We start from the raw sequence: 17,234 nt of genomic DNA, 5'->3' as shown, positions 1-17,234 counted from the left end.
ATGGTACTAAAATTGTAGCAGTTTGCGAAGTGAAAGATATAGTGACTGCGATGACCAACTTTCCGGATTGGGCCAAATTCTTCCTTATTTATTTGCAGTTGGTCATTATAAGTACGGGCCACACCCAGGGATACATCATGCATTCTGCAATTGGCTATTCAATGTGAAGAGGCGAAATGCCAAATTCAATTCCAGTATCCACTGATCATGCGATAAAATCCACTATTAATTTCGATGCAAAGACACTGGGTGGAATGACAGGGATTACCATGAATGATTTGGCACAGTTGACGAAGTGGACTTTAACTCTTCTTTTTGTGCCTCAGTCTCAGCTACATTCAGTGAGATACTACGCATTGTGCCTCAAAGTGAGTTTGACACCGCTCATCACGAAGATCGTCCTTCCTGCAGCAGCACAAACCTGTTGTTAAAGTGAAGACTTTTCTGGAATCCAGGCTCAATCCTTTCTGCTGAATGACTTTCTGCTGATATATGATCTGCTATAGGACTAGGATGGTTGCTACGACCACAAGGATCTCCAAAAAAATTTGTGGTATCTCTCGATATACACTCAAAGCAATACATCAACTTTGCAGGAATTTACCTAACAATCTAGTTTTTCCCATCTATCTTCTCCATACACTCTCGGGCTGTGATAAAGTTGGTTTTATGTTCTCTAAAGGAAAAAGAGTGCTGACTAAGGCTGCCGGGAAATGGGGATTGCAGGAACAGGATTGCTTTGCTTGTGAAAGAGATAGAGAGGTCAAAGCTTGATCCTTCTGCGCAAGAAAGCTTCCTTTTTATTTGCAGGAAAGTCATTGTCGCCGTGTATGGTAAAGCACACCTCCTTACTTCTCTTGGCAACTTCCGAGTACAGTTATGTCCTCAAAAATGGATGTCATAAATACCGCTACCTTTGAGTGCTATGCTATGCGCTTTTTGCTCCAGTCTTTTTTTTTTTTTTTTTTTGATTGGTCGAACGATAAATAACTGTTCATATAAGGTTCTGTAACTGTTCAAAGTGGACCGACCAAAGCCACAGTTTCTAGATCCCCTACAGTTTCGCTGGACTTTCCAGGATTATGAAGTTAGGCCAGTTGTGTCCACCCTTGAGGGATTTTCAAATACTGTGGCCTCTGAGTACTGCTTATGCAACCGGGGTACAAAAGATTGTTCATGTGCGGGAAGTAAACCGTGTGATTTACTTTGTGGATGTCGTGGGAAACGTTTGAATGCTTCTTTTATGCTTCATAACTAATTTTTCTGGCTCTGTAATTATCAAAGTTTCATCTATCTATAATCCAGACTCTGTTGGAAAATTTTGACATGTTCAGCTAGTATATTTTAAAATATTTTTTTTAATAAGTGCATTACATGGAACAGCTAGACGGTGTCATTAAAAGTAGTCATAGTGTAAGTCTCCTTGTTGCAAGCTCAAAGCTCATCAGCATTAGTACTCGTAATTAGTTGTATCGATTACCATAGGCTGCGTGATCATCGGTAAAAGTTCTTGCAAAATGTGTTTTTTAAGAGCAAAAAAGTGATTTTTTTTTTCTTTAAGTTTCAAAGTCTAGCACCTTTCGGCCGATAATATAACGCTCATATTCGTAATCAGCGCTATCGATTACTCCATAATCCCTTATAAAACCTTCTGCTGGTGACTGATCACCTACTAGTCACATTTTCGGCGAATCGCTCCCTGACTATTTTTGAAACCACTCTTTTCGTCTCCAACCCCCTTTGTTGCGTTATCACAAATTCTATACTAAAATTAACATGCACAGTAGTATTTTTGCGCCCAGAAAGTACCCAATAAAAAACCCAGTAGTAAGCTATAAACCAAAGTTACTCCTTTCGATTTGTCACGTTAGTGTCCATAGGTACTGTCAATCTTTTCTGAAAATTTTGCTGGGACAATCTCCTCGTCACAAATCTTATTACCCTTTATAGCTTATATCTGAATTCACTTCTTAGGAATTTTAGCTGCTACTTCTGTAGCAGCGGCTTCTTCACCCGTGGCTTTTGTGTGGTATTTGTAGGCAACAGTGTCAGAAATGACCCTAGTCTCAAATTTTCAAATCCCCTTCATGTCCCTCCTTGAAACCTAACCTTTCGCTTCTACCCCTACTTTATACGTTATCTTTTATTTCTAATATTTCAAATTAAGGTTTTAAGGCTCTTTTTTTTTAAGGTGAAAGGCTATTTATTATTTTCTTTTGTCTGTGTTCCCTCCACAGAAAAGTATCCCTTGATGCAGGCTATTTAATTTTTTTTATATATATATAATCATTTTTGTGATAAATTTTGCGAACAAGTTTAATCTTCTATTCAACTGAACCGCTCATAATCCAAGTTGACCATTTCCACTTTTTTTGGGTGGGGGGTGGAATTGTATCGAATTTGATTGACTCGCGATTTTTAACGCTAATAAGGGATTCTCTGAATATAAAAATTAACACATTCAAGCGGCTATAGCATTTTTTTTTGTCTTTGAATACTGCTCTATTTGTTTTTTGAAGTCGATTTACTGTACCCATATTAGGTACAGTCAAATTTATTCCTGGCATTGGACCTATAAAGGACACAAACAAATAGGCAGTGATTATTTTTTTTTCTATCTGGGGATTGGATTGGTGAATATTATATTTTTTTTTCCATGATCAATCAGTCGCTTCATGTGGACCACTCAGTTATGTTGTCGCCTTATGTCGATGTTTCATAATTGCATTTATATTTTGTTTTTAAATAAGTTAAAATATTAGCGTGAACCCACCCGTAGTTATAAATTTGGTGGGGAGGGGGAAATTTTGAAAAAAGAAAAGAAAATCAAAAGAAAAATCGACTAGTTAAGTGGAATTACAGGAAACTAACGGAGAAACAAGAAATAATTGTAAATGTTGGGCTTGGGCTCGTACCCCCTCTCCTTTTACACCGTAAGTACTTGATCATTAGTGAATAACTTATCTCAGCAATCGTTTTTCTTTTTACCGAGTCGGTGGATGATCTATTCCGTCGTTGACGATAAGCTTACTTTTTTCCATGTCTTTTGCTTAACGATTTCCTTCCTTTCTCTCGTTGAAGAGATACTTAAAGATCACCAGAATCGCAATTAGCACCCCCTTGTGAATAAACTAGGTTCTTGCCGTGAGGATATTCCATTCCCTTTTCTTAATATCCATCTCCTACTGTTCCTGAGACGTCATAAAGCTGATATTTTTTTCTTTTGTCTAGTGAGTTCCCACTTCAGGAAATATAACAAAAAATAAACAAAGTCTCGTTTTCCGTTATTTTTTATAGATCGTTTCTTTTCAGCCATGGATGGGCTCTGCTGCTATGGCATTAAGCTCTGTATCTGTTGTTTGTTCATCATTGATGCTAAAACTGTAAGTACATACAACTTTTTTTCTTCTAAGTTTTTTGTCTGCTTTTCGTTAGTTGGCTTATTCCATTTTGTGACTTGTAACTAGTACTTAATTAGCTGTTATATATATATATATATATATTATATATATATATACTTATATATATATATATATATATATATATATATATATATATATATATATATATATATATATATATATATATATATATATATATATATATATATATATATATATATATATATATTTCTTCGTTCTTAAATTTCACCGATTGCTGCTTATTAAATTTAGTTTAAGCATTTAAGTGCAACTCAAGCATAACTTTAATAAGGTATGACTCTTTTCTCCTTGAATTATTCAAAATATCAGTAAGTTTTGTTTAATATCCCAAATTTTGTATTAAACAGTATCTTTGAATAATTACTCAACTATGTAAGTACTAGGAATGTAACTATCTATAAATAGAGTTATATACCTCTAAGGTGCGTGGGTGTCAATGGTTAAGAACCCCTCCTCCATTGTTATGTCTTGTTGCATCTTTTCTATAAATGTATTTACAAGTAAAAACGAAATCCCAATCGCTTTTTTCTCTTCAGACACAGACTAAATCTTCCATGTCTTATAATTACTTCCATGTAGTTGCACATTTAAAATTTCTGCAAAATTGTTTCAAATTTTTTTTATGTTTCCTTTTGTATTAAGGATTCGAGTCTTTCTTTAGTGCGACTTTGCTTCCAGCAACTAAAGAACCCAAAAACGCAAAATATATTAGAATAATTTGTTATAAAAAAAGAAGGAATCCTGCTTTCCTGTAAGATTTCCCCTAGCTGTAATTTATGTAGAAACGAAATTTCCATCGAATATAATCTGGGATGGAAACTTGGAACCCTAATTGGCTGAAGGGATTTTCATTCATTCCTTCTGAAGAGGATTCAAAGAGCTCAAATAATATTTGAATAATTTTGTCTTATTTGTTTTTTAAAAGAAAGGAGAGTTCTACTCTCCTTTACAATACAATTTTTGCTTCAAGCTAGGTGCAATTAGCAAATCATATTGCACTGAGACAGATCAAGTAATTCCCACTTCTAAATTCTTTTCAGTTTTCCCGAGGCTAGTTCTCCTTTAATTTCTTTTCCTAGATCTCTGAGAAGGGATCTTCAATTTTCACGGCTTCCCACTTCGGATTTATATCTTCATCATTTCAATATCGTATAGGATTTGGTAGGGTCGTTATGCACCGTGACTCGTGAAATGGAATACGAAACTAGACTTAGAAAGAAAAATAATCAATCTTGTGACACATAATAGTCTTTAGTAGAAAAAAAAAACGTTCCTTTCAAGATTAAATAAAAAAAAAGTGTCTTCAATCCTGAAAGTTTTTGAACAAAAAACATAGAATTGCTTTGTACTTTTATTTTGCAGTATATTAGTTTGTTCTTTTGCTGTAATAGAAAAGACCCCTGTAAACCCATTATTGAATTAAATATGGAACTGTAAGTTAACAGCGTTTTTCAGTCGAAGGTACACACGGAAAATGAAGCGACTTAAAGAAGAATAATGGATCTTGGGACTATTGTAGAAGAAGTCTACTTTACAAGAGTTTACGTTTTGGTTGAGGTTATCTTGTGACAGTCGTTTGGTTATACATGCATGATATAACAAGCTTATGCAGTCAACCTGCTTTTTAACAAACCTTTTATAACAAACCTTTGCTTTATTTTATGGTTTTCCGGAAGCCATCATGTAATATGTGGTCGTGTGAAAATTTTAATTTATCATTATTTTTGGATAAATTATTTTACCTCAAATATTCCATAAATAACCTTGAAGACCACGCTGTATTTTTATCATGCAAACGAAGAAATAGAAACAAAGCTCTGATGACTAGCCAGATCTTTCGCCCATGGTCCAACAGCCACAACTGACAATGCCTATTATTGTATACTTTACCGTTCCGCACAAATCAAATATTTTGAAATGAAAACCAAATATAGGGTATTGTTAACATGGTAAAGAACTGTATATAAATAGTATGCAAACTGAGCACTAGTGCTGCACATCTTGCTAGGATATCTAAGCCCAGAGTATATATAAAACTACTAATAAAGTTCGTGATCTGGGATGTTGGTATGTTGGCCCGTGTGGCTGTTGATACAGGGTGAACGTTCTGGTTAGTCACCAGGAATCCTAGCTTTTATGCTTGGTTGATGTACAGCGCTGTTGGCCAGTTCATCAGTTTATATTATATACATATATATATATATATATATATATATATATATATATATATATATATATATATGTATGTGTGTGTGTGTGTGTATATATATATATATGTATATGTATATATATATATATATATATATATATATGTATATATATATATATATATATATGTATATATATATATATATATATATATATATATATATATATATATATATATATATATATATATATATATATATATATATATATATATATATATATATGTATATATATATATATATATATATATATATATGTATATATATATGTGTGTGTGTGTGTGTGTGTGTGTGTGTGTGTGTGTGTGTGTATATATATATATATATATATTTATATATATACTACCTTTATAACTAAGCAATAATTGTATATTTATGCATGTATGTATGTATTTTTTCTCGAGAACGGCTCCATACTTTTTCGAAAAAAATTAGTATCCTGGAATATCCTCGCGTAAAAAACAATATAGGTTGGTCAGAAGTTCACACCGAAGTCCACCCAGAGCTCAATAAGTGGGACGTAAGAGCAAGCAGCCACAGCTAGCACGAGCACATCTGTATCTACGGTTCGTATCATAGCTTTTTGGTGACCAGGCAGGTAGCAGTGACGAACGTGGAGGATAATTCGCGTATCTGCCTCTTCAAGATCGCAAAGGACCAAATCATCTTGAGCAGCTGACACCGAAGGCACAATATCTAAATCCTTTGTCCTATAAACTTCTTTTCCAAACTAATTCATGCTTGCCAAGCGGTCTGCTAATAGCAAGAACAGTGGCTCTTTATTTTCTTTGGTACGGAGGAAAGCAGCCCAGTTCCGAAGGATAGGAGTCGATCCTCTTAGGCTGACTCGCTGTCCAAAACCTCTCCTTTTTCTTTCTCCTTTCTTCAAGCTGCTTTTGATGTACCTGTCCCATATAACGTCGATGCGACTGACCGTCTCTAGTTGGCTATGAATGTACGGTAGAAAAACTTGTACGCGTAATCTTTGAAAAATTTGCAGGATCCGTGTGCAAGCATATGAACCAAGACTGATCCATCGAATACTTTTGCACTGACTCGAGGAATAGTAGTTGGTTTGTCTAGCAATGCTTCTAAACAAGTTGTAAGGTCAGATTTTGCCGTTTTCCTAAGGGATCCGCTGTCGGACAGTGCAGGGGAGTGGGCTGATTCTCGTCCTTAAAAAACTTGTCCTTGTCGCTGTCACGAGACTGGCAGGCAATGTGCAATCTACCAAACAAAGAACAACTGTTTTTCAGACTAAAATATCTTGCTTCGCCTTTGACGGTTTCTTTTTTTCGCTTCGTGCATTTTGACGGTTTAGTTTTCTTAATAACATCTGTGACTGGCGTCGAGCATGTTGTCAGTCACTCATTTGTAAACTTTCTGTATTGTCCGATTCCTATTTTGAATGTGTTCCTGGTGTCTTGTACTACGTTACTGGGCCTGCTCTTCTTTGTTTGAAGGGTAAGAGGGTCGTTTTCTGATTCAGAAAATAAGTTTCCCCTTCCTTCAATGACTTGAAGAAAGTCCTGAATATGGCACATGAATCGCATCTGTAATTTGGTGGGTCCTCATGATGCTTCAAGTTTTTTCAGAAGAAGAATTTATGAAACTTTCTTCATACTCCTCAATGGCTCTTTGAACATCGGGACCTGATGTGATCCATCGAAGCATGGCATCTGGTTTTTCGGTGAGTCCAATCAAACTGGCTTTTACTTTCATTTTCTCGTTCATCTGTCCATGCGCTTGATCCATTGCCATGGAAGAAAATGTATGTATTGTCTTTCGAATTGTGAAGTTTCCTTTCATAAACTCACAAAATACAGCTGGGCTCTGGGTACTGAGGGCAATCATGTCTGGAACGTACACCGACATCCATCTGGCGTAGTTTGTGTGGTCAAGAGTAAGCATCCACGTCAGAATCTTTCGCAGAGAATCGACATAAACCATAGAATTTGACTGGCGGATGGATCGTTCGAACATCACCAAAATCAGTTCAATATCAAGTAAATTTGACCAGTAAATATACTGAGCACTGAATTATTTTCTTAAGTCATACTATTCATCAAAAAATAGCACCTCATTGTCGCTCTCTTCATTCTCAGCAGTTTACTCATCATATGCTCGGCGCCTAAGGATATGAAGGATTGAAGCAGTTACTTGGTGAGTGTAACGGGACTTAGTAACAGGCGGCCCTTTAAGAATGGCATCCAAGCACAAACTCTATGGAAATCTAATTTTTCAGCACAGATAGCACCAAGCTTTCTCTTCAAGATGAGGTCAATGTGGCACAGCACCCATATCTGAGTAAATTGATAAAATAACACTAAAGTCAATCTATACATGGTAAACACTTACCTTTTCATTGTATTATCCGGTTCAGACTTGTTTACATACTAAACAATGAATCATCACCAACTCAGTTTTTCGGTTCATCGACTGTTGCACCGAGGGGCTACTGACTTCAGAAATATGGGTGAAGGGAGAAACAGCTGTAATGTTTCTGGCATTGTAAGTAATTCATTTGGAATTTTTAAGGATGCTGGAAATAATTTTAAATAAAAATATATAAATCGAAGCCCTTCGTGACTATTCTCAACCCCTCCCCCCCCCCTCCCGTAAGTTACTAGGGCACTCCGAGAGCTTTCCATTACTTTCTTCTTATTTTTTTCTAATACCCGAGAATAAAAACTGAATGTCGAGTTAAAAATGGCAAAAACAAACATTTCTTATTTTCCCCTGATGGTTGAATTTCATCCCCACCACGCCCCCTCCCCCCCCCTTCGGGTGGTGGACCAATCGAAGCACTTTTCCCGTGACTTCCTTTCAGTTTCTATTTAATAACGAATATACTCACCAAATATCAAGCTGAAATAGGCAAAAAGATACTTTTTCGCATTTTCCCCCCTTGGGTGACTATTACCCCTGTTTCCCCTCTCCCTAGGGTGGTCGGATGACGATTGAGTTCCAGTCTCATTTGAAAGAGCATATCAAACTGCATATGTGGACCAAGTTTCATACTTTTTTCCAAATTTGCATGAACCATCCTATTTTGTGGACTAAGCGACTAGACTATTAAGGCTTGAGCGTTTCAGTTATTTTTCTGTGACTTAGGAATCTTTGACTTGGTTTTCTAGCACAGGCGTGAATATAATAGTTTATTTTCGCCATAAAAGGAGAAGATTTAGTGATGTTTTAGATCTTAAATTATGTAATCACTTTAATCGTCTGTAAATGAAATGTTTCTAGGAAATGACCTGTATGATATCGTATTTTGAGATACATTTCTGATATATGAAATTTCCATTTTCTGAATGGTCCAGAAACTTGGAAAAAGGTTAGATTTGTACCACATTTCTAAAATCCTGACAAATTTTTCTTTTTTGTCCAGAAAAACAGACAGGTTTTTTTTCAGGTTCATACATTTTTATTAAAAAAAAAACAACTCAATGTGACAAAAAGTCGCACTAACGCAAGAATATGATTGAAAAAGCGACCGGTTGGATATCATGCATGCCAAATCATCAAACCAAATAAAATGAAAAAAGGGGAAAACAATAATAATAGCTGAAAATAATTATAAATATATAATGGCACAAAATATATATAAAAAAAAAAAATATCTACAAAAAAAAAGAAAAAAAGAAAAAAGCATTATATCGAACCATTAACAAAACCAAAAACCTGAAAATAAATTATTTTTAATAAGGGTTTTAAGTTGCAGCACAATGTCAGCTTGACGAACAGAATCTGGGAACAAATTCCAAACTGACGGGCCCATGTGTCTGGTCACTTGACTCGCTCTCGTTGTGTTCTTTGGCTCAGATGTAAGACTATCCACACTCCTAGGCGAATAATCGGGATAAAACGAATTAGGCTTTAAAATATTCATAAAAAAATCCAGTGCAAGACCATTCAGACACTGAAATACAAAAACTCCAATTTGATAATCCCTTATTTCACCAACTTTTAAAATTTTAAACTTTCTAAAAAGTGATTCAGTGCTATCAATACCACGATCATATCTTCCAATCAACCTTATAGCCTTACTCTGCAGATCTTGAACTCTTCTAAAATTGCAACTAAAATTACTCGCCCAAATTAAACAACCATAATTTATATAAGGCGCTATTATGGAAGAATACAATAAAAGCAGAATTTTCAAAGGTAAAAAATTTTGAAAACGGTTCAGAACTCTAAGGCCTCGTGCCAGCTTGCATGCTATGATGTCGCAGTGTTTTCTTCAACTCAAGTTTCGATCCAAGATGACTCCTAGATATTAGATCTCTTCGACCTGTGAGAGGGGTAGGCCATTGTAAATAATGACACCAGAGAGAGTGGGAGCAGAACCAGTCTTCGTAAAAATCATAAAATTAGTTTTTGATGCTTTGACGCTAAGTAGGCTAGCACAAACAAATTCATGTAGGCCATCAAGCGCCTTATTAGCCTTGAACAAGAACTCTTGCAGTGACTTTGCTGCAATCACTAAAGCCGTGTCGTCAGCAAAAGAAGTAACTGAAGCTCCGGGAGTGTAGAATCTCATTGTGTCTACAAATATCAGGTACAGGAGAGGACCAAGAACTGAGCCCTGTGGAACACCACACTTTATGGGAAACGGCTGAGAAGATTTGTTACTCAGAGTCAGTCGTAGCTTCCTTTCACTTAAATACGATTCAAACCAATTTAAAACACTACCCTTTATGCCTATATAACACAGCCTTTCCAATAAAATCTTAAAATCAACCGTGTCGAAAGCCTTTCTAAAATCAATAAACACGCACATGCACTGCTCGCCATTCTCAAGTGCTGAGTTAATATTTTCCAGAAGATGCTGGACTGCCTGCGTCGTCGAATGTCCTGTCCGGAAGCCAAATTGACCATCGTGTAAAACACCAATTTTCATCAGATACTCGTAAAGCCGGTGATGAACAATCTTTTCATAAACTTTTGAATAAATCGGGAGAATTGATATTGGTCTCCAATTAGATATATCAGTTTTGACTCCACCTTTGTGCAACGGTACAACTTTAGCTATTTTAAGCGCACTCGGAAACATCCCCTTTTCCATAGAAATATTGATAAGGTATACGAGGACAGGAAGCAAATAAACCAGAACCGACTTGAGCGTTCTAAGGTTCATTCCATCAACTCCTGCACTGTTTGACTTAATCGTGCTAACAATTTTGCGTACCTCCTCTTCAGTACAAGGCTGGAAATGCATTTCGAAACCTCTTCCTCGCTCATCCACAAAACTGCTTGATTCGAAAACATGGGAGCTCCTTGCTTCTTCTTGAATCTTACAGCCAATTTCAGAGAAATATTGTCCAAATGCGTTGCAGATTTCCTCAGTTTCTTCCAAAGTCTTATTATCTAGCATAGTTTTTGATTCCGATGGCTTCATAGGGCCTTTTAGAAGATCATTCACAGCTTGTCCTTTTGCTTTGGGGTTGCTTATAATTTTTTCAAATAAAAGTGTTGAATATGCCTTATTTTTTTTTATTCTTATGGCATTTGAACTATTCATCATATCTGTGTACCTGACGTAGAGCTCATTATTCTATCGATTGTTTAGATAATCCTCACACGCCTGATGTCTCATATTAAAAAAATTATGTAGCTCATCATCACACCATGGTTTTCTCGGTTTATTCTTTCTGGGGTTTGTTTCTTTAAGCGGACACGTGCTATCATAAATATTCGACACTATTTGGTTAAACTTTTCAAATGCTTCCGACGGATGATCTTCATTCAGTACTGTTTCCCAGTTAATAACACTAATTTGTTCTTCAAATTTTTTCAGATTAACTGACTTCAGTTCACGCATTGGTATTTTATTCTTTCTGTTATTTTTCTTCACTTCAGAATTCAAATGCAATACAACCGGAAGATGGTCCGAGGCTGGGCTTATAACAACAGAGCAGTACGCTTTACTTAGTATCGCCGAAGACACAAGCACATTATCGATGAGCGTTTCCGAATGATCCATGATTCTCGTTGGAATGCTCACGGTCGGGTATAAATCATTTGACATCATCAGGCTCAAAAAATCCAAATTTGGTCCACGCATATTTAACAAATCAAAATTAAAGTCTCCCATATATATAAACTCTTGACTAGATCTATTTACCTTTGCAGCAAGACATTCAAATCCTTCAGCAAACTCCTCAAATGATGCACTTGGTGGCTTATATACAACAGTAAAAATACAAGTTCGATTTTCAAACTGAATTTCTATACTATGGGTTTCTATTTTACCCTCCTTCCAAATGTCCAAATCCTTTCTAATTTTCCAATTCAAATCCTGTGGGACAATGAAAGCCAGGCCTCCACGTCCCATTGACGATCGACTTCGAGCAATCAGTTCATAACCTGGAAAGTTAAAGGACGAAAAAGCGTATCATGACCCAAAAATGTTTCACATAATGCCATTATATGTAAATTATTAGATCGGGAAATAAAATCAAAAATCTCATGGTAAGAAGACGTTAAATGACAATTCCATGTCCATGCATGAAATCCAGACCGGCCTAACTCCTCCAAAGTTGATAACTGGCGATATTTACTATCAAGAGATGGACGAAAACTAATTTGCGACCCATCATTTCCAATATCCGTCAACAAATAATCATCAACATTAAAGGGATTATTTTGCAAATCACTCAATCTTCCACTTCAACTACTACTCATATCAACTTACGCAAAAAAGAATCCTATAATTCATCCCTTTTCCGCGCTCAAACGGGACGATATTTATACTCATAAGAAATCAAAAAATAAACAACAAGATAAAAATATAAATAAAGAGTAATATAGAACATCTTAACGAGATAAACACTACCAAACTACTCATAAACAACAAACTAAACGCAGTCTGAAAGCGAGTTAATTCGACGAGCAGCTCGCTCACCCGGAAGCATTGCGAGAACCTGGTCACGATCTGACCATACATCTTTCACGCCAAACTTGTCTCTCGCGGCACTCAGGATATCGCGACGGCGCTTGGTTAGAGACTCAGACAAAAAGATTTTCGAACCAGCCAATTTTGATTTACTCGCAAACACTTTACGGGCCGTCTCACAGGTAGAAAATCTCACGAACACTGGTACAACTTTATCGTTTGCCGATCCTGGATTATTCAATTTCAACCTGTAAACCATAGCAAAATCACAATAAGAGATACCGGAAAGCCCCAGCTTTTGCGAGGCTATATTCAGAATGGTCGACTTCAAGTCAACACCCGGCTGCTGCTTAATACCATGAAAAACTAGAGTTCCAAGCTGTTTTTCTTGCTCATAATCATCAATTTTCACGTCTAATTTTGCAATTCGGTTCTCTAAATTTTCAATCAGTCCTTTGATATTCTTTACTGATACCAACAATTGCTCTAGCTTCGGATTAAACTCAAGCGACACTGACGAGTATATTTCACTCACGATAGTCTCAACAGAAGTTTTCAGAGTTTGGTCGTTTCCGCATTTATATTGAACTTGCTTAGTAGTCGCGCTCATCATTGATTCTTTTGTCTTAGCGATTTCTTCCTCAGTTGCGACTGTTTTAACTAGCAAATCCGCGGGAGATGGTTCAGAAGAAACTGCTCTCAGCGATGCGAAAGTTTTGGAAGCCGTCTTATAAATGTCCGGGTTTTGGTTAACCTCTTTAAACGCACTTCCAACATTTTTATCAGTTTTTGTAGATGCTTCGCGGTAATTGTCCTCAAACGAGATGAGACTATTCTCCGTTAGGTGCGACTCTGTGTGATATCCATACGCAAAAACTAAGTAGTTGAAGATTCCTTTTTTATCCTTTGAAACTTGGATAATTTCTTAGGGGCCACAGCGGGAATCTTTTGAAATTCGCTAACGCAAGCTGGAATTGTTGGAATTTTGACATTTCTTCGCTACTACGAGAAAAACCAAAAAAGAGAATAAAAAATCAACTTATCTTTCATTGGGCAGGCCCACGGCAGCAGTGGCAATCAGCAATTGACGGCTGGCCCGGTGGTCCGCGGAACCTGCTTTGTTATTCACCACCGTACTCTGGCATCCTTAATCAGCTAATCCAAAGTAATTCGAACGCCACACAAATAATAGGACGATCTGTTGATTGCTCAAGAATATTCTTGACCTTAAGAATATTCTGTTGTTTCCCTAATTTATAAGAAAGGTTAATACATGAGATAACGGAAAAAAAAACTAGAAAGAATTTAAGTAAGTGTATATATGCTGAGTCGAGAAAGCATGCAGGATTTAATCTCAAAGAGGGGGGAGGCACTAAATTCAGTTGAAAAACAGGTGAATAATACGAAAATCATCGAACAGGTAGTAAATACCTTATAAGTTCTTTGGAAAGGGCAACATATTCATGACTTTAGTAATTTCCAATTCTTTGTGTATAATTTAAAGAAGTCAAAAGCTGAAAGTGAAAAGTTTAATACGCTGAAAGAAGGCAAACTTTAAAGGTAGCTGAAGACCTTTGACAAACTCACTGAGTCATACTTCTCCCCTAAGCACACTCTGGGGAACTGATAAAAAGAAAACAGTTATATATAGATATATCCTATTTTAACTATTCAAAAATGCTAATCTACCCATGTTTATTCCCATTTGTTATGCTTGATCATTCGTTGTTGAAATTGAACATCGACCTTACTTTTACATTGTACCTTTATCTGTCCAATATTTTCCCATAAGTAAATCTTTTTTTTTCTTGGTTGCTTCTTTCGGAAAAATGTAAAGATGGATGTAGTAATCTTGAAAGAAAAACCTTCGCTTTTCAATAGAAAGTTGATTGGATCCGAGTCCGTCATGGATATGTATAAAAAGCCTTTATCCAAATTTTTGGTGGCCTGCCAACCCTTTTCTGGACTATTTCTAAGGAGGACCTATGAATAAAGATAAAGAGACTAGATTCTTGGAAACACGGCGTTATAACATCTGACCTTTGTAATGAGAGAAGAAAAATTTACTTACTGATCGAGGAAAAACTTAGCCAAGTTAAAGAGTTGTTTAAACAGTAATGGAAGTTAAACAGTAATGGAATGTGTAAATCATAATGGCGATTTTTTCTTAGACAAATTCTGCTAAACAAAAGATTAAGACATAATAAGGCATCAGGCTCTGATACGGGGGTAAATGAGTTTTGTAATATGGTGGCTGTAAAATTAGAGATTAAATTACTGAACATTGTGAATACGATTTACTAAAATGGGAAGCACCTAGTTAAAATATGAACATTTAAAATGGTCCTTCTTATAAGGAAGGGGATAAGAGTTGACTTGACCTGACTTTATTAACCAAAAACGCAATACACAAAATTAGTAGAAAGGAGACAGAGAGGCAACTCGCACGTCTCCTTTAATAACAGAGGAAAAAATTACACTTCAGTAATTCTCACGGAACACCCAGGGAGAAAGAAAGAAAGGAAGAAGAAAGAGAAGAAAAACAAACAAACAAGGAAAACATTGACGGAGATTGGGAAGGGATTTACAAAACAAATTTTAAATAAATCAATAATGCATTCAATCCCTGCTACTTTAGGCGGAAGGAACTATCTCTTTTGATTTCTTTTGATATATATATGTATATATATATATATATATATATATATATATATATATATATATATATATATATATATATATATATATATATATATATATGTATATATATATAGAGTGAGGGTGATTTACTTGCTATGTCAAATAGCTCATAGTTGTTGGTTACCTGGGGAAGCTGATATCTCAGACTTAGCCTTGATCCCTCATTTTCAACAAACGGGAAAAGGTATTTATTCCTTGCTCTTGATAAATGGCTATGCTTATTTTCAACCAAAAGTTTCATGCTATGGAAAAAAATTATCACTATGTTGGATATTTAAAAACCATATGCCCAAATTAAGGTGAAACATTTGTTGCAAATCAAGAATACCCAGAAATAAAAATGTTTTAGTTTTAGATAATTTTTCTGTCTTCCTAGGGTGTGTTAAAAATTGGTCCAGGATTCTTGTTGATTTATTTTGAACAATTTGGAATCCTCGTAAATGCGAAGGAAAAGTCAACATCCAGACGGTCGGACAATATTGAAAATTTTTCAACTAATGAAAAATAGAAAGTCCTCATGATCTGATATGGAAACAGAAACATCAATCGATGCGAACAACCAAGACTCCTAGACAGTATTGCCACGAGTGTATATGCTTTAAACGACAAAGTTTAATCTATATAAATACCTAAATATCTGAATACGTCTACTCTTTTTATGGGGAAATTCCAATATTAATAGTTTGAAATGCCACACGCCTCACTAACTTCGAACTTCTGCCAAAAACAGTAAATTCCGGCTTCTTGTCAGTGTGGTAATCTCAGAGACTTTCGGTTAATTTCTATAGGAGGCAAATTACATAGCATGAGGGTAGTGATTACACTAAGAGATGCTTTAAATTAAGTTTGGAGAGAAGGATAGTGTAGTTTTAGGAAAGGGAGAGGGTGCATCTACCAGATTTTCACCCGTAGATCTATAATTGAGAAGTGTCTGTGCGACTATAAAATTTGCTTAATGTAGTTTCAGATTTTTCGCAAAGCTTCTCTTTATATAAAGGTGAACTTCGTTCAATAAACCGAGGCTTGCCATACCACACTCTTTCCAAATGCAGAACCGAAATTTTGCCTTGGCGAGCTCTGGATTGCTAGTGCAGCCAGGCTTTTCTGCTCCAACACGAACTGTACGGGCCGGTACACTTGTCTTTTCAGCGTACATAATTTCAGCATAATACGTGTTGAGTAAAATTGGACTTACAGAAACACCAATTCGATACTTCTGGAATTAGACAATGTTGTTTTATTTTTTTCTTAGAAGCTAACTGTCGCAGTAGAACAAATTAAAAACAATCCAAAAAGAGTAGAAGAATCTGTAAGAGGAGAGAAGTACTTACTCTACTTTACCTGAAAACGCATATGCGACAGAGATGTTAAGTCATATGGAGGGTCGAATAGGTGAGTAATTTATGGGACCCCTTTTCGTTATTTCAGGTATCGCAGAATCTTTATTTATTTTTGTTTGGATTGATCCTAATTAATGTTTATTGTCGACTAGTTCAATCTATAACCATAGTTAGTTGACTGCAGAAAATCCTTCGGTGTCAGAAAAGAGGAGATCAGAGGAGAAAAGGCGCATACTGGCTCTCTGTTTATTCTTGTAATGGACCTATGTACCTATTATTTGAAAAAAACTACGTTTTCTAAAGAGTTAAAGAGGCTGAGTTACAAGGTCGAACCTTAAAACGTACAGGGATTAGGAGGCACAGTTGGGGGGCTACCACCCCCCAAACCCCCGCTTTCGCAGCCTTTAAATATAAAAAAAAATTTCTTTAAACTGAAAGTAAGGAGCGACATTAAAACTTAAAAAGAACAGAAATTATTCCGTATATGAAAGAGGCTGTGCCCTCCTCAACGCCTCGCTCTTTACGCTAAAGTTTGACTTTCTCACAACTCTTTTTTTAAACAATAAAAACTTTAGCGTAAAGAGCGAGGCGTTGAGGAGGGCACAGCCTCTTTCATATACGGAATAATTTCTGTTCTTTTTAAGTT

General features: G+C 35.9%; 1 protein-coding gene across 5 annotated transcripts in view; it reads left to right on the top strand.

The window, feature by feature from the left end:
- The window catches only part of ATP7 (copper-transporting ATPase 1), a 304,355-nt gene that overhangs the window by 243,989 nt on the left and 43,132 nt on the right, over positions 1–17,234 (top strand). For all 5 annotated transcript variants that reach the window (XM_089105398.1, XM_089105396.1, XM_089105401.1 and 2 more), the window contains one exon: positions 3,313–3,383. In XM_089105398.1, the coding sequence (XP_088961524.1) occupies positions 3,313–3,383 (71 nt within the window). The remainder of the gene's footprint in view (positions 1–3,312; positions 3,384–17,234) is intronic.

This window comes from Artemia sp. Qi Xiang Cuo, chromosome 19 (assembly GCF_049724085.1).
Source record: "Artemia sp. Qi Xiang Cuo chromosome 19, ASM4972408v1, whole genome shotgun sequence".
NCBI classification, from domain to species: domain Eukaryota; kingdom Metazoa; phylum Arthropoda; class Branchiopoda; order Anostraca; family Artemiidae; genus Artemia; species Artemia sp. Qi Xiang Cuo.
The sequence above is the reverse complement of the archived record's forward strand: the minus strand, read 5'-3'. Positions and strand labels throughout refer to the sequence as shown.